Source organism: Podarcis vaucheri (assembly GCF_965113315.1).
Source record: "Podarcis vaucheri genome assembly, chromosome: 3".
Classification (NCBI taxonomy): domain Eukaryota; kingdom Metazoa; phylum Chordata; class Lepidosauria; order Squamata; family Lacertidae; genus Podarcis; species Podarcis vaucheri.
The window spans coordinates 120,634,887-120,655,933 of record NC_138761.1 but is presented as its reverse complement, the minus strand read 5'-3'; the positions used below and the strand labels follow the sequence as shown (position 1 = coordinate 120,655,933).

Genomic DNA, 21,047 nt, shown 5'->3' with positions numbered 1-21,047 from the left:
CCCCTCCCCTCTTGCAGGAGGAGAGTCTTAAATGTACAGGGTTAACTCGGCTAGAGGGCTAAAATTGCCTTTACCAGCTTGTGCATTTGGATTACTATTTGGATTATTTATTACATTTATATAGGGCCCTTCATCCAAAGATCACAGGGCGGTTTACAGTACAAAAACACAAAATATATAACACAGTAACAAAAAAAACAACACCCCACCTTCATATAGGAAGTACACAAAACAACACCTTAGGAAGATGAATGTTCACATTTATTCTGAAAGTGCTATACTTCTCTACCACCCCAAAATACAAAAGCTTAGCCAGTACACTGGTGTCCAAAGAATTTAATCCAGAATCACTGTAACTAGTATGCTTATGCAGAACGTTAGAATTGTTGAGCAACATTTTTTTGCATCAAGACATTTGGTTATCTGATGGTACCAGTTTCTTCACTTCCTCCATTATTCAATTATTTATTCACTCTCCATTTTGGTCATCCTTTTTAATTCAAAAACCCAGTCTGGTTCATCATCTGCTTCGAAATCCCTACAAAATGAAAGCAAAAGAGCCAAATTTTAACATGGTTTAAATAAAATAATTGGACTAAAGAAATGGAAGGGCCTCTACTTTACTGCAATGACCTCCAAAGACTTAAAGGTGTCCACATAATATATTATACCCATAAAAACAGGCCTGTAGATTCTAGCATTTTTCCAGAACAATTTGTTATGATGTCCAATCCATGTTATTTTTCTAAATATCCAAACTTAAGCTGTTTCAATTCATTATAAATACCAGGACTTCAAATCCTGCCAATCCCAGCCAACATAAACAGGGATCAGCCATGATGGAAGTTGTATTAACATTATGAGGAAGTATCCATCCTTGGTGTACACAACACTTCTTTAATAAGGACTTGCGAGAGTTGGGTGGGGTTTTTTTCTTCCTCAATGCAGCGTTTTAGATTTTGGAAATTACTATGATGTCCTCCACTTAAATATTCCTAGTTCCTCCTTCACAAAACACTCATGTATCTCATATCAGCTTTATCATTCTGTTCTGAATATTCTTCAATATGTTTATAGACATAGAACATAACAGCAAATGGCTGACACTTCTCTCCACCATTGGCATATTTGGATTCTAGAGACCACATGAACCGGTGGCCATGTAACAAACATAGATTTACCATATTTTACCATAGGGCGCACCTAATTTTTTTTGGGGGGGGAATAAAGGATTTCCCCCCCTTTATTTCCCCCCAAAAACCAGGTCGGGGAACAGCGGGATGGCTGCGCTGCGCCTCCCCAGCATGGGGAACTCCCGCAGGGCTCCCCACGCTGCGGATGTCTGCCCGGCGCGCGGGGTGCTCTGCTTCCGGGCACCCCGCGCGCCAGGCAGCAGGCTGCTATCCGCAGCGTGGGGAGCCCCGCGGGAACTCCTGCGGGCTCCCCAGGCTTGCTGATAGCTTTCTGAAGAGGTGTGCGCACCGACCCCTCTCGCTCTCCAAGCTTCAGCAAAAGCCTGTATTCGCCCCATAGGACGCACACACATTTCCCCTTCATTTTTGGAGGGGAAAAAGTGCATCCTATAGGGCGAAAAATACAGTACATGACCCATAGGCTTCCAATACCGACAATTCATTCTAAAATATCCCCCAAGTTCCAAAAGTGGCTTAACAAATGGAGAGGGAGACTGCAATCAGAAGGGATGCTCTAAAGTTTCACATGCAGAAACTCCTCAAGATGGTGCTTCTTAACACTGCTGCAACTTCAAAAGCGAGAAAATGATACAAAACTATAGATAGCTGGGTTTTAGATAAGGAATGTTTCTTTTGGAGCTGTTGTTTCAAGATATGAAAAAAAAACTCCAAGAATAAAGCTTTCAAATTGTATTTGAACATACGTGTCCTCATCATCTGATCTAGGTTCAAGTCTCTCTACATCCTCCATAATAGTTTCACCATCTGGTTCATCAGATGTTTTGATCTCTTCAGTAAGTGGTCCTCTTAGAAGGTCATCAGAGCCTTTAACATTAGCAAAATGAAAACAGGAATTATCAGTCCTGTCCCTGCAATAATTAAACAGCTTCAGTTTTAAGTTCAATATAAGAACAATGTATTTTACTCCATCATTACTTCTTGTTTCATTTCCTGTTTTGTTCATGTAAAAGTCTATCTCATTAAGAGGTGAAAGCTTTTGTGTCAATGACAAAGAACTCCCTATTGCTTTCCCCCTCTTTATAACCATTACCCAAGACTTTTTTGGGGGGGTTGTATCCAAAAGGTCCCATATACGCAAGGTTTTTTGCAATTAAACTTTCCCTCCCTCATCTCTTCTTGCACACCCCTTGCATACCTGCTCAGAGCCTAGGGCTTGTCGATCAGGTCAGCGGTTCAAATCCCCACGACGGGGTGAGCTCCCATTGCTCGGTCCCAGCTCCTGCCAACCTAGCAGTTTGAAAGCACGTCAAAGTGCAAGTAGATAAATAGGTACCGCTCCGGCGGGAAGGTAAACAGCGTTTCCGTGCACTGCTCTGGTTCACCAGAAGCAGCTCAGTCATGCTGGCACATGACCTGGAAGCTGTCTGCGGACCAACGCCGGCTCCCTCGGTCAGTAAAGCGAGATGAGCGCCACAACCCCAGAGTCGTCCACGACTGGACTTAATGATCAGGGGTCCCTTTATCTTTACCAGAGGGGGTAGAGGGAGGGAAAGTTCCTTACACAAGAAGTCTTTGTGTAAAATGGATAACTTTTTTGGATACAACCCTTTACTTTAAAATATTCACCATTACATCCATAGACCTATTCACCACCGGCACTAGGCTGATCATGTCTAATTTTGCCTTGTAATTTTTTTAAGCTTAAGGCGAAGCTCCCTACACTGCGGTTCTGAAGGGCCTAACCATCAGCTGGCTATCAGGTACTTGGGAAGAGGCTGCACAAGCGAATCTGACAGGTGGGCAGGGCTTACAATGCCAGGTGAATTGACAGGTGGCTTGTCCAGCCCACCTGTCGAAGCTGAACTGTGGGAGTGGGAGAACAGGCAGCAATCCGGTTCACCAAGCCTAAAAGGTTCCTTATCCTTGATCTATGGATTGGGGCCCTGACCAGCAATTTAACCCATATTGGGTGTCACACCCCTGCTACCATTATGATTTACCTCCTTTGCAGATTGTGTATGTTTTAAAAGCTAAGCTAACATCAGCATTGCGAAGAATATTCATCAAGGTTTCCGGAGGCTCCTTGGTCCACTGCTTTCGTGTGACATTTTCATCATATCTTCTTACATCTCCACCTTTTCACACAAATAATAAGACATTACAATGTTAGGACGGTAACCCACAGCAAGTCGCCAAAAATAAAAAAAACAATTTAGAGCATTGGTGGCCAAATTTGGCCCTCCAGCTGTTTTGGGACTACAGTTCCCATCATCCCTGACCACTGATCCTGTTAGCTAGGGATGATGGGAGTTGTAGTCCCAAAACAGTTGGAGGGCCAAGTTTGGCCACCAGTGATTTACAGAAAAGACCAACGAGTAGCTCACAGGTTGCCCACCCCTAGTTTAAAGGGCAGGAAGTGTGTGAAATTGCGGAACTGGAATTCACGGATTGGTCTGTCAGTTTCATCAGGCCTTAATGGCGATTAAGGTTGGCTGACTTGCAGTAAACAGTTTCTCACAAGTGGTGTCATGCAAATGGAGTGCTAGCCTGCGAAGGCTGGATGTGCCTGAATCCACCTGTCAGCTCCTTGCAATTGAAAAATTAAAACTGTTGCTACTGAGCTGTACAGAATCTCAAGGAGGAATTAAACACTGCACTAATTAGAGGCAAGCAGAAATGCTTGAATTGCTGGAACGATCTCCCCTCCTCAATTAAGGGGAAACGTGTGTGCGTCCTATGGAGCGAATGCAGGCTCCTTGGCTTCAGCGATAGCTACGCAAAGCATCCAAAGCGCAGAGGGAGCGCTCCTTCTGCGCTCCAGAGGCTTTGCGTTGCTTTCGATGAAGCCTGGAGAGCGAGAGGGGTCAGTGCGCACTGACCCCTCTCGCTCTCCAGGCTTCAGGGATAGCCGCCTGCAGCCTTCGGAGCGCAGCGCGAGTTCCCACTGCGCTCCGCAGGCTTCAGGTTCCTTTTGCTGAAGCCGGGAGTGCAAGACTCTCCTGGCTTCAGCAAAAGGAACCTGAAGCCTGCGGAGCACAGCGGGAACTCGCGCTGCGCTCCGAAGGCTTCAGGGATAGCCGCGCACAGCCCCTCCGGCAGGGAGAGGCTGCCCGCGGCTATGGCTTCTTTAGCCCCACGCAGCCTCTCCCAGCTGGGGAGGTTGTGCGCGGCTAAAGAGGAAGCCAAGACAGCCAGCGGGATGGATCCCACTGGCTGTCTTGGCTTCTTTGCTTTTTAGGGCTAGGGGGGGAAATAATATTTTTTTTCTTTATTTCCCCCTCTAAAAACTAGGTGCGCCTTATGGTCCGGTGCACCTTATGGAGCGAAAAATACGGTATTTAGTTGAATATGGCCCTCAGTTTCCACATAAGTATGCCATTTCATGTCTATTTATGTCTGTGAACTTACTAGAAATGGGCATTACTAGCCCATCTCAGTTCAGAAAGGGCAAAGCCTTTCAACACTTTTTCTCTTCTATGAAAGCCTGGAAAAAAACTAGTCATTCAAGTACCAGTCCCATTTCCCTCCTCTGCACACCTTTCCCCAACTTACCTTGGAGGGAGGGAGGGAGAGAAGACGGAACCAGTAGTAGAGCAGATTGGGGATACGTGATACGAAAGCAAGCTAATGAGAAACGGAGCTTCATTTTGGAGGAGGGGTTTGGCTCAGTTTATAATAGGCATGGCTCCCTCCTAAGACCCACTTTAAAATTTTGGTCTCATCCCCAGAAATAATAATAATTAGTCATAGTAGTACAGTGGTACCTCAGGATGCGAGCGGGATCCGTTCCTGAGCCCCGTTCGCATCCTGAATAGAACGTAAGACACGACTGCGCGTCTGCGGGTCACATTTCGTCGCTTCCACGCATGATGTCATTTTGACCGTCTGCGCATGTGCGAGTCGCGAAACCTGGAAGTAGCACGAGCGCAACATGAAAATACTTATCCTGAAGCATATTTATCCCAAGGTATGACTGTACAGTGGTACCTCGGGTTAAGTACTTAATTCGTTCCGGAGGTCTGTTCTTAACCTGAAACTGTTCTTAACCTGAAGAACCACTTTAGCTAATGGGGCCTCCTGCTGCCGCCGGAGCACGATTTCTGTTCTCATCCTGAAGCAAAGTTCTTAACCTGAGGTACTATTTCTGGGTTAGCGGAGTCTGTAACCTGAAGCATATGTAACCTGAAGCGTATGTAACCCGAGGTACCGCTGTACTAGTTAATTTAATTATATATATATATATATATATATATATATATATATATATATATATGCTTTCGTAGATTTTCACCAGCCTGAAGATTTCAAATATATATTTCAAATATATATATTCAGAATATCACTCATGAAATCACTCAAGATATCCCTCAAGCAAATATATATTTCAAATATATATATTTGCTTTCGTAGATTTTCACGGGTACAGGAATGCAGGTTTTGGTGTCTTCGGGTGTCTTCCCGTGTAAGAGTCGGGGTGTCTGTGCGACGTTTCGACGAAGATGACGAGTGAGACCTCGTCGAAACGTCGCACAGACACCCCGACTCTTACACGGGAAGACACCCGAAGACACCAAAACCTGCATATATATATATATATATATATATATATATATATATATGCTTTCGTAGATTTTCACGGGTACAGGAATGTAGGTTTTGGTGTCTTCATATATATATATATATGCAGGTTTTGGTGTCTTCGGGTGTCTTCCCGTGTAAGAGTCGGGGTGTCTGGGCGACGTTTCGACGAGGTCTCACTCGTCATCTTCAGGCTGGTGCTTTCGGCTTCTTGTTACTGGAACAGAGCAGAGTCTGGTGTTTGAGTTCCTATAAATACTGTTGAGGGGTGTGGTGTATAGCCTCCCACGTTCTGGGCAGAGAGGAAGTTCCTAGATTAGTGTGCCTTTTCTTCTTTTGTTCCTTAATTGCTTGAGGGATATCTTGAGTGATTTCATGAGTGATATTCTGAATACCACTGGGTGGGTCATTAAGTGTAGATTAGTTGCTAAAGCTTTCGTGTCTTGACCTCTTGAGCTTGTGAAGAGTTTTTCTGAGAAGATGGCTGTGCTGCATTTAGTTGTGCTCTGGCTTGGCTTCGTGTATAGGGGCGAGCTGTAATTTTGTGCCTTGTGCCAGCCAGATCTGTGTAGGGATTGCAGGGGGGTGCAGCATCCGGAGGTGCCACTATAGTTTGGCTACTGGATGGAGTCTGTAATATGTCTGTGGAGAGGGTCTGGGTTTGGGTCTGGTGTGGTTGATTGGTGACGGCGTTCTGTGTGCCTCTGGTTCTGGTGTCGGTTTTTGTGGGGAGGGCTAATTTCCAGATGTCTGGCAGGCGGGACGTGTCGTCACGCTTGTTCATGTTGTGAGGGTGTTTCTCTATCTCGATGGCTTCCATGATTATTCTCTTGTGGTGATGTTCCATGTTAAAGAGCAATTTGGAATCTGCAAAATTAATTTCGTGTCCTGTTTCTTTCATGTGTTGGAAAAGAGAGGAAGTTTTTTCTTCTTTTTTGACGGCATTCTTGTGTTCTGCGATACGTGCATTTATTCGTCTGTTTGTTTGTCCAATGTACGTGGCTGGGCAGACTTTGCAGGGTATTTCATAGTCCCCTTGGTTTTCGAGCTGGATTTTGTCTTTTGGGTTTCTGAGGATATTGGCTATTTTTTGGTTGGTGCAGAAGGCTGTTTTGATATTGTGTTTATGGAGGATTTTGCTAATTTTGTCTGTAGTGCCCTTGATATAAGGAAGGAGGGCCATGCCATTGTTTTCTTCTGTGTCTTGGTTTTTGGGGGGTGTTTCTTTTTGGATTAGCTTCGTAACCTTGTTTTTCTGGTATCCATTGGCGATTAACACATTTGAGAGATTCTGTAACTCAGTTGTCAAGTGGTCTTTGTCAGCCAGGCGTTTGGTTCTGGAGATGAGAGTCTTGGCTACGGAGTTTATTTGTGCAGGGTGGTGGTGTGATTGTGCATGTAAGTAGCGGTTGGTGTGTGTTTTTTTCCGGTAGATAGTGTGTCCTAGGGAGCCATCAGGTTTTTTGTAGATTAGGACGTCAAGAAAGGGGAGTTGGTTGTTGTCTTCTATTTCCATAGTGAATTGTATTTTGGGGTGTAGGCTGTTGAGATGTGTGAGGAAGCTATCTAGTTTTTCTTTCCCGTGTGGCCTCGTCGAAACGTCGCCCAGACACCCCGACTCTTACACGGGAAGACACCCGAAGACACCAAAACCTGCATTCCTGTACCCGTGAAAATCTACGAAAGCATATATATATATATATATATATATATACACAGTGGTGCCCCGCAAGACGAATGCCTCGCAATACAAAAAACTCGCTAGACGAAAGTTTTTTCCGTTTGCGATTTGCCTCGCAAGACGAATTTCCCCTATGGGCTTGCTTCGCAAGACGAAAACGTCTCGCGACTTTTTTTCTTTGACTAAAAACAAAGACATGTTTTGTTTATAAAGTTAATTTATTTTCCCTTAAAATTTTGAACTGCTCTTTACAGTATGTGTGACTTTAAAGAGCAGTTAATAAACTGTTGTTGTACCAAATTTGGCTTTGTTTGGACTTTTTTTGACCATAGGAACGCATTAATTGATTTTCAATGCATTCCTATGGGATTTCGTGCTTCGCAAGACGAAAAATTCGCTAGACGACAAAAATTGCGGAACGAATTAATTTCGTCTTGCGGGGCACCACTGTATATATATATATATATATATATATATATATATATATTTGCTTTCGTAGATTTTCACGGGTACAGGAATGCAGGTTTTGGTGTCTTCGGGTGTCTTCCCGTGTAAGAGTCGGGGTGTCTGTGCGACGTTTCGACGAGGTCTCACTCGTCATCTTCAGGCTGGTGCTTTCGGCTTCTTGTTACTGGAACAGAGCAGAGTCTGGTGTTTGAGTTCCTATAAATACTGTTGAGGGGTGTGGTGTATAGCCTCCAACGTTCTGGGCAGAGAGGAAGTTCCTAGATTAGTGTGCCTCTTCTTCTTTTGTTCCTTAATTACTTGAGGGATATCTTGAGTGATTTCATGAGTGATATTCTGAATACCACTGGGTGGGTCATTAAGTGTAGATTAGTTGCTAAAGCTTTTGTGTCTTGACCTCTTGAGCTTGTGAAGAGTTTTTCTGAGAAGATGGCTGTGCTGCATTTAGTTGTGCTCTGGCTTGGCTTCGTGTATAGGGGCGAGCTGTGGTTTTGTGCCTTGTGCCAGCCAGATCTGTGTAGGGATTGCAGGGGGGTGCAGCATCCGGAGGTGCCACTATAGTTTGGCTACTGGATGGAGTCTGTAATATGTCTGTGGAGAGGGTCTGGGTTTGGGTCTGGTGTGGTTGATTGGTGACGGCGTTCTGTGTGCCTCTGGTTCTGGTGTCGGTTTTTGTGGGGAGGGCTAATTTCCAGATGTCTGGCAGGCGGGACGTGTCGTCACGCTTGTTCATGTTGTGAGGGTGTTTCTCTATCTCGATGGCTTCCATGATTATTCTCTTGTGGTGATGTTCCATGTTAAAGAGCAATTTGGAATCTGCAAAATTAATTTCGTGTCCTGTTTCTTTCATGTGTTTTCATGTGTTTTCCAACACATGTTTTCCAACACATGAAAACACATGTTTTCCAACACATGAGACCTCGTCGAAACGTCGCACAGACACCCCGACTCTTACACGGGAAGACACCCGAAGACACCAAAACCTGCATATATATATATATATATCCTCACTCCAGTCCCACCCTCCTGAAGTGGGACTCAAGGAGCCTCACAAAAATTAAAACAGACACAGACACAGGTGGAATTATAGCAGAAACGTTTCCAGATTAGTTTTTTCAAAAAACACACTCCGGGTTGCTTTAACAGGATTGCCTAATTGGTCAAGCACAGACCCTTCTTTTCCCTTCGTACGTTTCAGCTGGCTTCACCTCAATCTTACATATTCTCCGTTTGTAACCAGACCCGTGATACAGAGGCGCAGGGCTCAAAGGTCCTCATCCTACTGTCTTGAAGGTCTCCAACCTCTTTTCCCAGTGCTGCTAAGCATTTTCTGTTGTGAACCGCCCCGGGATACAAAGGCGGCATACAAAATTAAGATATACAGTGGTGCCCCGCAAGACGAATGCCTCGCAAGACGGAAAACTCGCTAGACGAAAGAGTTTTCCATTTTGGAGGTGCTTCGCAAAACAAATCTCCTATGGGCTTGCTTCGCAAGACGAAAATGTCTTGCGAGTTCCTGCGGGGGTTTTTTTCCTCCCCCCCCTTTTTCTAAGCCGCTAAGCTGCTTATCAGCTGATCCGATAAGCCGCTAAAAGCCGCTAAAAGCCGCTAATAGCGCTAATCCGTCAATGGGCTTGCTTCGCAAGACGAAAAAACCGCTAGACGAAGAGAATCACAGAACGGATTCTTTTCGTCTTGCGAGGCACCACTGTAATAAGATAAAGGTAAAGGGACCCCTGACCACTAGGTCCAGTTGCGGACGACTCTGGGGTTGCGGCGCTCATCTCGCTTTATTGGCCGAGGGAGCCAGCGTACAGCTTCCGGGTCATGTGGCCAGCATGACTAAACCACTTCTGGTGAACCAGAGCAGCGCACGGAAACGCCGTTTACCTTCCCGCCGGAGCGGTACCGATTTATCTACTTGCACTTTGACGTGCTTTCGAACTGCTAGGTTGGCAGGAGCTGGGACCGAGCAACGGGAGCTCACCCCGTCGCGGGGATTTGAACCGCTGACCTTCTGATTGGCAAATCCTAGGCTTTGTGGTTTAACCCACAGCGCCACCCACGTCCCTTTAAGATATAATAATAAATAATAATTTTACAGAGACCCGTGCAAGCCAGCTCATGCTGAGTGAGGCCAGAGGCCACAAAAGTGCTGGTCTGAAGATGCCCATTACTGGTGCTGTCAGTGTCTGGTGAACCTTTCCAGCCTGCTAGTTCTTTATTTGCCATCCAGTAGACTCTCTTCCCAGACAGATTCCTATGCGAGACTCTAATTGGGACTGGGATTATTTGGGGTAGACTCTGAAATAATTTGATAGGAATACCATATTTAATAGCAACTGTTATTTCTAACAGCAAATAACGCAAACAAATATACTGAATCTTATTCTTACTTGTATCCTCCTTGGTTGCAATACTGGAAGTAAGTAAAGATGCATTTCCCAGAATTTTGATGACACTACTGGATCTTCCCTTTTCCCACTGTTGTCTGTGAGGGTTTGGTAAAACAGCTTCCGGGGAGGCCTCATCCTTCCCTAATGAAATGTTTTATTAAAATCCATTAGGAGTGTTTACAGTTGTTCCCCTGTTTCAACCCCGCCACCAATATATTTCCTTAACACAGGATTACAGATATTGTATCATCTGACCCAAGTATATATATATTTTTTTTGGATTTTTTAAAAAAACAACCCACATCAAAATACTTTAAAATCAGTCTTCCCTCCAGCATATTTCTTGTATTTAGCACTGTTGGCAATACCATTCACAAAATTCTCAGCACACTTCTTTGCATGTCTACTCAAAAGTAAGACCTAATCAGTTCAATGGAACTTACTCCCAGGGAAGTATGTACAGGGTTGTAATCTCAGAGAAGTAATTCATGACCACTAATGTAAGTAAGCCCCCCTGATAACCATGTCAGAACTTGGCTCAAATGTCAGTTAATAGATGACTTTAGAACTTCATGGTTGTTTATTTATCCTTACCTGCTTTCTCCAATCCCATTTCACAGAAACCCTTGGCAATGGCTTCTGATTCTGGATCGCAACTCTTGCTCCTTGCATGTTTCGCTTGCTCCTTTAAAGGGTTGAAGAACAGTATTCATAATTGAACAAGGTACGTATCTTTATTTTGCTATCTTAAGTGAACAAATATCTTAGCATACTTGTGAACAACTGCTCCACAATTATATTTCATGCTATGAAAGAGAATCCTAGTTTCCAACAAGAAGTCCAAACTCCTTGGTGTAATTAACTTAAAAATAAAGGAAAATATGGCATATGTCAGTGATCATTCAAAAAGCAGAGCCCAAGGATAATCACATGGGAACAAGGGCAATCCTCCACTTATCTGCTGAATGCATTAAAATTTCAAAAATCCATATTTCCATTCAACCACACACATACATACATACATACACACACACACAAGTATGAATGAGATAATTAAATTATAATAATATAATTAAATAATAATATCATTGAAACCATCATATGAAAAGATAATTTTCTGCCTACAAAAATGTATGCTCAGTTTTCTTAAGTCAAAATAGTACCTCTGCTGAAGCAAGATTTCTAATACACTTTGCCAGACAGCTTCTTGCAAGAATCGTGGTAGCTGATGGACGGTTCTTGGGATTCTTTTTAAACATTTGTTTTATCAAATACTGAAGTTCATAAGTATAATGAGGTGGAAGTGGATTGTAGTATCCTTTACATATCTTAAGGATAAGATGTTTCCAGCTATTGGCCTGAAACTAAATTGAACAGATGGGGGGGGGTTGCAGATGATTTTACTTGCATTAAATATTTACTAAAATGCTTCCTAAAACTAGCTGCTGTATACAAATTGATCATTATCTTCATACAAATACATGCAAAAGACGTAGCGCTACATTCTACATAAACTGACCAGTCTACAAATCTTCAGAAATAGCCTTCTTTGAGTCTGCTGTTAGGGGAGCTGTGCACTGTATTTTGGAACAGCAATAAATATCATTTCTTTTTGATATTTTGACATGAATACCGGCCCTAAGACTGGCATTCCCGCACCCTCACCCTTTTTTAGGAGAGCAGCCTGTGACAGAGAAACCATCACAGTGGTGTGAGCACTCAGCAGACCTGAGTACAAGGCTATTACTTACAGCATGACAGCAAACCTAAAAACGAATATTGAGGGTATGCTGTATTGACCACAATCTGAGTACATACAGATAGGTTTGCACTGTAAATGCTTTCCCTTTCCAAATGAAAACTCCACCCCCCCCAAAAAAAAAAAAACTCTATTTGCAGCATATCATAAACAGTCCCTACAATATTAATGTGTGCAATTACATCAAGCCACAAAAGCATTTGTGAAGATTTAAGGGAAGGGTCAATTCTCACATTGCATTTTTAGAAACTGGCCTTGGAGCAGTTCCTGGAAGTAATAAACATAAGGAAGGGTACTTACTGGATGTTTAAGAGTGCACAGCTCATATAGAATGCATCCCAGCGACCATATATCACTGGAAAGACAGGTTTGAAGAGTGATATTTACGTATAAGCTAAACAAGCTATAGCTTAGGGCCCCACTCTCTTGGGGCCCCCCCCAAAAAATATAGAAAGAAAACCTGGACATACATTTCCAAAATATGAGATAAAAAACAAATAAAATAAAACCTACATACAGCAACAGTGTTTGGTATAGGCTCCTATGACGTAAGTCATGGGTCCCGGCTGCTAGCCTGCTCCCTAAAGTATAACTGGTTTGCTCATTTCTATATATAGGGTGCCTACATTCTGCATGGACTTTTCAACAATTACTCTGATAAAATACATATTTTGTTATGTGCAAATGGCTTTAGATACCTATTAGGTCCGTAAATTACCATATAGAATATATTAAACACACAAAAAAGCAACACTCGGTTGTTGGCAAAGGACAGCTGGACACATAAAGGGCCCCATTACCTTCAGTAGCTTAGTGCCTCATCAAACCTAAATCCAGCCTTGCAGGTAGGCCAGGCCACTTACCTGTCAATCATATGATGTCACAATGACATCAGTTGACCCATTCTTCTGCTACAAGGAAGGCTGAACTCAACAGGGCGTTTTCCCCGCTGAACCAAGTGAGACCAATCAGCTGATCAGTGGTGGCTTTAAGCCCTACTGGAATCAGGCTCATTCTGCAACTTGAGTGCGGCCAATCAGCTGACTGGTGCTCCAATTGGGAGCTCCTAATAGGAACCAGTTCCAGCAGGGCTTGAATACAAACCCTGCTTGCTCAACAATTTCAAGGCCTCCAACTGTTCCTTTGCATCTGCATCTTTACCTGTCCCACACTTGGCATCATAGCTATCATTACTACGTTATCCAAGATTTATGACAATCCAATGGAAACCTCAACATTGCAATTATATTCCTGTCAGTGACTATGTATAGTGGTTGTGAAATATATTGTAACTTCAATTCCCTTAGTCAGTAGCAACTCAGACTTTGGAAAGATCAGAGGAATGCCTCTTCTGAAATCAAAATTTGAATCCAATTTGCAAAGGTTGTCCAGGCTATACATAAATTGATTTTTGCATTGTTTATCTAGTATTACACCCAATGTTAAAGTAAGTGCTCTTAGAGATTCTGATTAATTCTTACCTTTTATTGTTGTAGGGTGTGTTTTCCCAAATTTCTGGAGGCACATAATAAGGGGTTCCCACATAGGAACAAGCATACGCCTCTGGGCTGCTCCAAAAAAGAAACAAACACAAGTAATATTAGGAAGAGACTAACATTTCTACAACAAATAGCAACTAAATTTTAAAAATTCCCAGCCTCAGTATGATATGGACTTGCCTGGAAAGAAGAAGTGCAGACCCAAAATCTCCCAGTTTCACTTTCCCATTTTGTGTGAGGAATATGTTCTGCATTACGAAATAGGGAAAAGAGTCCATTTACAGAGAGAGAGAGAGAGAGAGAGAGAGACTTATCACTCTCTATGTCAGTGTCTGTATTACTAAACCAGAAGTCAATCGGCACTCTGCTGTAAGGTTAGTTGGGATTCTACGCTCCCTGACGAGCAAAAGCCAAACAAACACCAACAGCATTAGAAAAAAGCTGGCACGGAATTAGCTTTTATTTATGGAATAAATACTACACATATTAAATGTTTTCATCCATTTTGCAGACCCCATGTAGGATTGCAATGGAAGCTTCTCTCCCAGAGCTAACAGCTTGGAGGAGGATGTACGTGGGGTTAAGTCATCTCTCTAATTAAATCAGGTACACATCTGCAGGAACACCCTACTTCCGTGAATTATATTCCCAATAAAATGTAATCCACAACATGGCACACATTTGGCCGTGGATTCTCTTGGCATCAAATGCCATAGCATAGGCCCTTCTTAATGAAGAAAGGCAAGGTGTAAGTATTTATAAGCCGACAAGTAAAGAAATACAGAACCACCGAATTTTACGAAAGACCTAGCCTTAGGATTTTTGTATTTCTAAGTATGAAAGGACTGGTGGTAATTTTATAATAACAGTTATTCCCCCCAGTAACTCATACAGTGGTGCCCCGCAAGACGAATGCCTCGCAAGACGGAAAACTCGCTAGACGAAAGAGTTTTTCGGTTTTGCGTTGCTTCGCTAGACGAATTTCCCTATGGGCTTGCTTCGCAAGACGAAAACGTCTTGCGCTTTTTTTAAAAAGCAGCTTGAAGAGGCGCAGTTGCGACGGACCGTGCTTCGCAAGACGAAAAACATCGCAAGACGAAAAGACTCGCGGAACGAATTATTTTCGTCTTGCGAGGCACCACTGTACATCTGTTTGGCGTGGCTATTTCATTTAACATGCTGCTATTATTTTCTGCCTTATACACATCATGACGGTATTTTGCTTGGTATCTGGTGACCAATACCCATTATTAGTTGTTTGTGTTGTTTCATGTTATTATTAATAATATATATATATATTATATTAAAAACCGTCATTAAGTGGGGTCCACTTACCTTTGATTTGATGTCTCTGTGCAAGACACGTTTGTCATGAATGTATTTCAGACCCAGGCATATCTGTGCAAACCAATTAAGTATCTGTGGGGAGAGGAGAAAAATATAATAATAATAATAATAATAATAATAATAATAATAATAATAATAATAATAATAATTTACTTGTACCCCGCCCATCTGGCTGGGTTTCCCCAGCCACTCTGGGCGGCTTCCACATAGACCAAAAATACACTAAAATGTAAAAACAAAACACAAACTATAAACACAAAACACAAACTATACACATGGGCTTGTATTCTACTTGTACAATCGTGAATAAGACAATGGAAACTAGAGGACAAACACTGTAACAAGGACTATAGAAACTGGGCAAGAAAAATTCTTTCTTATTTTATTTCTCTGTTCTAAAACTATGCATCTCATTCTGTGATTATTATCTCCATTTATACTTTTAAAAATATTCACTTCTCTTTTGGCATATGGAATAACGTCTACCATGGAAAAGCAGCATATTAAGTTTAACTAACCAACTAACTAGATCAGCGATGGCGAACCTGTTTGGCAAGCCTGCTGCAAATATGAGAGAATGCCGCTCTAATGCACCTACAGTCAATATGCATCCTCTTTATGTGTTTTTTGATCCAGACAGAACTGTAGATTTAATTCCAATTCTATGCCGGGTGCAGAAGCTCATTAGAAGCCTAAACCAGGCCAGAAAATGAATACCATATTTTTCGCCCCATAGGACGCACCGGCCCATAGGACGCATCAAGTTTTTTTGGGGGGAAATAAAGAAAAAAAATTTTATTTCCCCCCCAGGCGCTTGTGGGGCAGGCAGCGGGGAGAAGCGCTCTTCTCCCCGTCTCCCACCTTCAGATCAGGTCCGGGGACAGCCTGGAGACGCGCTGTGTCTCCCTGCTGTCCCCGGAGTGGTGGGGCAGGCAGCGGGGAGAAGCGCTCTTCTCCCCGCCGTCAGCCTCCAAACCACTTCGGGAGACAGCAGGATGGCGGCGTTCCGCCTCCCTCTGTCCCCCGACCTTGTGGGGCTGGCGCTGGGGTTCTCCTGAAGCCTGGAGAGCGAGAGGGGTCGGTGCGCACCAACCCCTCTCGCTCTCCAGGCTTCAGTGAAAGCCTGCATTCGCCCCATAGGACGCACCCACATTTCCCCTTCATTTTTGGACGAAAAATTCATTTAGGGCGAAAAATACGGTATATCCAAAAGGTGCTCGTTATAACCTGATGTATTGTATTCTTACCGTATCTTCAGGAAACAACTTTCCTTTCTGAAGTTTAATCTTTTGCATTAGATCTCCATCGTCACAATACTCCATCACTATGTAAAGATGTCCATCAGCTAATGTAGAGAGAATTTAAGATTTATTAGTAGAGATACTATTATGCAAAATATATTACTATTATGCTATTTTTTAAGGCCGCACCAATAGGACAGGTACAAAGAAAGCTCTGCTTCTGCAAAATTAATAATACTAAAAACTGTTTTTAAACATCCATATTTACCTTCAAACGACTCCAAATAGGCGACAATATTTGGATGCTTCATTTTAGCTAATAAAATAGATTCATTCCAGGACTTCTCTGCACCAAAGACAGACTACAAATATACTGCTAGTTAGTAAAGAAAAATACACTGTTATAGTTATTGCAATAATGAAGGAACAAATTAAGATATCTAGAAAACATTTATCAGACTTCAATTTGTTTTAATCTTTAATCATAGGCCAGCACTGCTGAGCTCTCTGACCATGGAGATATTTCCAATTAGAGATCTGTAACAGCCTCAACCCAAGTGGTTATTGTAGAAGATGTAACAGTCAAGTTTAGTCTGCCGTTTTATGACTGGATAAGAGACTTAAGCGCAATAGTGTACCATATATATTCCTGCTTGGTCGAAATGGGTACAATTGAAATAATATAATAATTTAGATTAAAATAGTTTAGAAATGTAGTTACAATACACACTAATTAAATGGGCAAGCAACTTAAAGGCAAAATATATAATCTACAATACAGTCCAATAACCCAAAACCCTTCCACAAAAATAAAGGTCTTGCTGATCTTTGAATTGTGGCCCCAATCCAGCTAAAATTAGTCATAACTGAAACAACAGCACAACTTAACTTGAAACAAATGGCACATTAATGAGATAAGACTAATAAGACTGCAATTCTAACCTGACTTCCACGAGTTAGACCCACTGAACAAGACTTACTTCTGAATAGATATGGTTGAGACTGTGCTGTTAGTATTTACCGGATCGCAGCCATAACCACGGCTAACTATAGCTGGATCGGTATATGTTAAATATAGTGCAGACGGTTTAAGTTGAATACAATTTTGTATTTTCTAAGAACTTTCTAGGCCTGTAGGGATATGATATTGGGGTTTTCGTCACTTCCAGAGACAGAATGTTACCTATCTGGCATGTGGAAAATCCAGTTAAGGTTTCCCTTGTTTTGACCTCTTTAGCACAAGCTAAGAATTTTTTTTTTTTAAAAAAAAAAAGCAGGTTCTGATAGCATTTGGATAAAAGTTACCTTAGGAAGCCTTATTTCCTTCATTGCATATTTCTGATTTTTGTTTTTATGACAGACCAAAAGAACTCTCCCAAATGATCCTTCTCCAAGTATCGCTAGCACACTGTATTTCTCCATGGTTACCAAATTGCTTTACTGTTTGCAGGCGTCTCTGCAGATCTTTGACAGATTGCACTTTCCCCTTCCTCTTCAGAACGGTCTCCTTGAAAGCAGTAAAATAGTAAACGTATTAGACTTGATTCTGTTATGAAACTAGTCAGTTGCTCCTGATGCTGAAACCCTGCTCACTCTCTCGCCAACTTCCATGTTGAAACCTTTGTGAATATTAAATACATTAAAATATGTATACAAGCAACCATTTATGTGCATTCAAGGCATGCGCAACCATGCTCACCTGCATTGTTGTGAACCCAGATGTGGCATGAAAAGGGCCAAAAATGGCCATAAAAGAGCACGGAAACGGCAAAAATGGAGTGAAAATAGTGTCTAGCAATCCCAGGAGCCTTTGCAAATGCAATCCCAGGGGCCTTGCACAAACCTTTGAGGCCAGTGGAGAGCTGGAGTTTGAGCAAGGAAGTCTGCTGACAGCGATTGTGGTGTTTGCACACTTTTTCAATGGTGTTCCAAATAGATGCGATTTCACTTAAACGTGCAATGCCTTGGAATGTAACCCCCGCGTAAATGAGGAATTGCCTGTACTTCTAACCAATCTTGGCTATAGGAAACTGAGATTTAGCTACTTTTTCACTCTGCCTAATGAAAGGTTTTGCAGTATCTGACTATTTGTATGCAGTGGTACCTCGGGATGCGAACGGGATCCGTTCTGGAGCCCCGTTCGCATCCTGAACATAACGTATGACGCGACTGCGCAGGTTGCGTTTCGCCGCTTCTGCACATGCGCGTGACATCATTTTGAGCATCTGTGCATGCGCAAGCGGCGAAACCCGGAAGCAACGTGCTCCGTTACTTCCGGGTCGCAGCGGAGCGCAAACCAAAAATACTTATCCTGAAGCGTATTTATCCTGAGGTATGACTGTACTGACAATAACGGATTCAGTTAAAAGCTGGCAATAGGAGCTATTCTGGGTGATCCTTGGGGTCTGTTGCAACTTTACAATTCTATGATCCCTTCAAAACTTTGAATGTGTTTAAAAGCTAAGGTTGATTCATTTTACTTTACATGATCTACACCAGGGGTCATCAAACTTTTTCAGCAGGGGGCTGGTCCACCGTCCCTCAGACCTTGTGGGGGGCAGGACTATATTTTGTGGGGGGGAGGTAATGAACAAATTCCTATGCCCCACAAATAGCCGAGAGATGCATTTTAAATAAAAGCACACATTCTACTCATGTAAAACACACTGATTCCTGGACCCAGTTACAGATAGGTAGCCTTGTTGGTCTGCCATAGTCAAAATAAAAAAATTCCTTCCAGTAGCACCTTAAAGACCAACTAAGTTAGTTCTTGGTATGAGCTTTCGTGTGCATGCACACTTCTTCAGATACACTGAAACAGAAGTTGCCAGATCCTTCTATATAGTGAGAAGGTGGGGAGGGGTATTTCTCAGAAGGGTGGTGGGAATGGGAGATTGGCAGATAGCTGAGATGAGCCTGTTGACGACTCTTAACGACTGCAATAGGTCTTACAGGAAAAGGCAAGGGGTGAGAAGGTGAGAAATGGCTTAGTCATGTATAATGAGATAAGAATCCAATGTCTTTGTTCAGACCAGGTCTCTCCATGGTTTTAAGTTTGGTAATGAGTTGCAATTCAGCAGCTTCTACACAGTCGTTAAGAGTCGTCAACAGGCTCATCTCAGCTATCTGCCAATCTCCCATTCCCACCACCCTTCTGAGTAATACCCCTCCCCACCTTCTCACTATATAGAAGGATCTGGCAACTTCTGTTTCAGTGTATCTGAAGAAGTGTGCATGCACACGAAAGCTCATACCAAGAACTAACTTAGTTGGTCTTTAAGGTGCTACTGGAAGGAATTTTTTTATTTTGATTCCTGGACCGTCCGCAAGCCGGATTTAGAAGGCAATTGGGCCGGATCCAGCCCCCGGGCCTTAGTTTGCCTACCCATGATCTACACACAGAAAAGTAAAGAGTGTGTGAGCATTTTTCCTGCTAGAGACAGTTTCCTGGCAAGCGCTGTTCCGGCTGCATTAGGATTGTAATGGAAGGGCACTTTAGACTCTCTTTAAGACTCTCAAAAAACATTTCCTCACTTTACACGGAACCTAAAATGACTACAAAATTATCACTTCCTAAAATGAGCAATATATAACAAAAATATAATTGATGTTGAAGCTTGCTCGGGAGTAAAGTTACACATCAAAACTCCTTGAAAGGGTTTGCACAGAAGCAAGAAGAGGGGTGGGTGGCAAAAAGCCTCAGAGACCAAAAAAATAAAATAAATTCATTTTAAAAGGAAAGCAAAGGGTCCTGACCGATCTTATGGAAATGCAGTCTTTTAATGATCCTGTGAACAATAAAAACCCAACCTCAGATAGGCAACTGCTGCACATGGAAGCTCTACTTTTTATTATTATTATTATTATTAATAATAATAATAATAATAATAATAATAATAATAATACGCCGCCCTCCCCAGCCAAGACTGGGCTTTTACTGAAAGGGATGCTCATTTTCCCTTTGGTCATACAGTCATCATACTTCTTAGGATTCCTTTGTGTTCAAATAATATATTGCCTACTGTTTATGCCCTTTACAAATATATTGAGCGTGTGTGTGTGTGTTTGTGTGTGTATATATATATATATATATGTGTGTGTGTGTGTGTGTGTATGTATATATATATATGTATGTACACGTACGATAACATGCATTATGTGTGTGTGTCCCAAACTGGGTCTTTGACCGGGTGACAAAAAGCCTAGTTTCAGCCCTGAAAATATGTATGAATATTTTAAACGAAAAAAAATTTAAAAACCACAAGTCTTGTCCCATATATTAGATTTCCAAAGGAAAAGAATGTACAGTATATGTGGGGATTGGGGAAAGGGGACTATTTGGGTGGAAAGGCTTGTCGCCGCCCTTGGGCGCCTCCCGTGTAAAAACAACGTTCCGCGTGTCTGTCTGTTCGGACGTTGCGTGCAAGACACGACTCTTTAAAAACAAAAAAAATCTCTCACAGCCCTCCGGATCTCATGCACCGGCTTTGTTGGCGTGATGACCTGAGTTTGGCCCACGTCCTGTTCCGCTTTGGGGAGGGAGAGAAGCGAGAAGCGGCGCGGACAAAGGAGGAGGAGAAGCGCCGAGCGCGCCTCTTCGCTCATCCCCTTTATGAGGCAGGAGGGCGGGCCGAGCAACGCCGCGCTCCCCGCGCTTCTTCCTCGGGGCAAATGCGGGCTTTTGCAACCGGAGGCGTTGCAACGAGGCTCCTCACGCCCACCACCCCGCCAGCGCCTTCACCTACCGGGACTCCGCAAGCCCTTGGCCCGCCCGGCTTGGGCTGCGAAGAGGAGGAAGGTGCCGTCCCGCCCACCCTCCTCCGGCAGGGCGCGGCTCCGCTCGGCCAAAGGGCAGGGCGGGCGGAGCCTTTGCATTCCCCCCCCCCTCCCAGGCGCAGCATCCCTAGGCAGTGCCGGATTTGTTGTC

The 21,047-nt window shown here is 43.0% G+C and overlaps 1 protein-coding gene and 2 long non-coding RNA genes across 6 annotated transcripts; 2 read left to right on the top strand and 1 right to left on the bottom strand.

The window, feature by feature from the left end:
• Positions 1-239: 239 nt before the first annotated feature.
• Positions 240-20,955, bottom strand: NEK3 (NIMA related kinase 3). 4 transcript variants are annotated; one of them, XM_082216441.1, is made up of 14 exons: positions 20,866-20,955; positions 17,426-17,627; positions 16,389-16,482; positions 16,127-16,224; positions 14,868-14,951; positions 13,713-13,780; positions 13,515-13,601; positions 12,334-12,388; positions 11,438-11,638; positions 10,869-10,959; positions 10,275-10,415; positions 3,155-3,289; positions 1,898-2,018; positions 240-538 (listed from the first exon to the last, which is right to left on the bottom strand). In XM_082216441.1, the coding sequence occupies exons 2-14, from the start codon at positions 17,540-17,542 to the stop codon at positions 466-468; spliced, it is 1,365 nt and encodes a 454-aa protein (XP_082072567.1). In that variant the 5' UTR covers positions 17,543-17,627; positions 20,866-20,955; the 3' UTR covers positions 240-465. The 4 variants fall into 4 exon arrangements, with proteins under 4 accessions (XP_082072567.1, XP_082072568.1, XP_082072569.1 ...); XM_082216442.1 differs by lacking the exon at positions 20,866-20,955 and adding an exon at positions 17,820-18,087; XM_082216443.1 differs by lacking the exon at positions 20,866-20,955 and having other exon boundaries at positions 16,389-16,496; positions 17,426-17,548.
• On the top strand, positions 10,947-15,589 carry LOC309528892. Its single transcript, XR_014217964.1, has 3 exons — positions 10,947-10,998; positions 14,044-14,102; positions 15,516-15,589. It is a non-coding gene; the product is annotated as an uncharacterized lncRNA (long non-coding RNA).
• LOC309528895 lies at positions 16,529-17,376 on the top strand. The gene is made up of 2 exons (XR_014217967.1): positions 16,529-17,129; positions 17,258-17,376. It is a non-coding gene; the product is annotated as an uncharacterized lncRNA (long non-coding RNA).
• Positions 20,956-21,047: the final 92 nt, after the last annotated feature.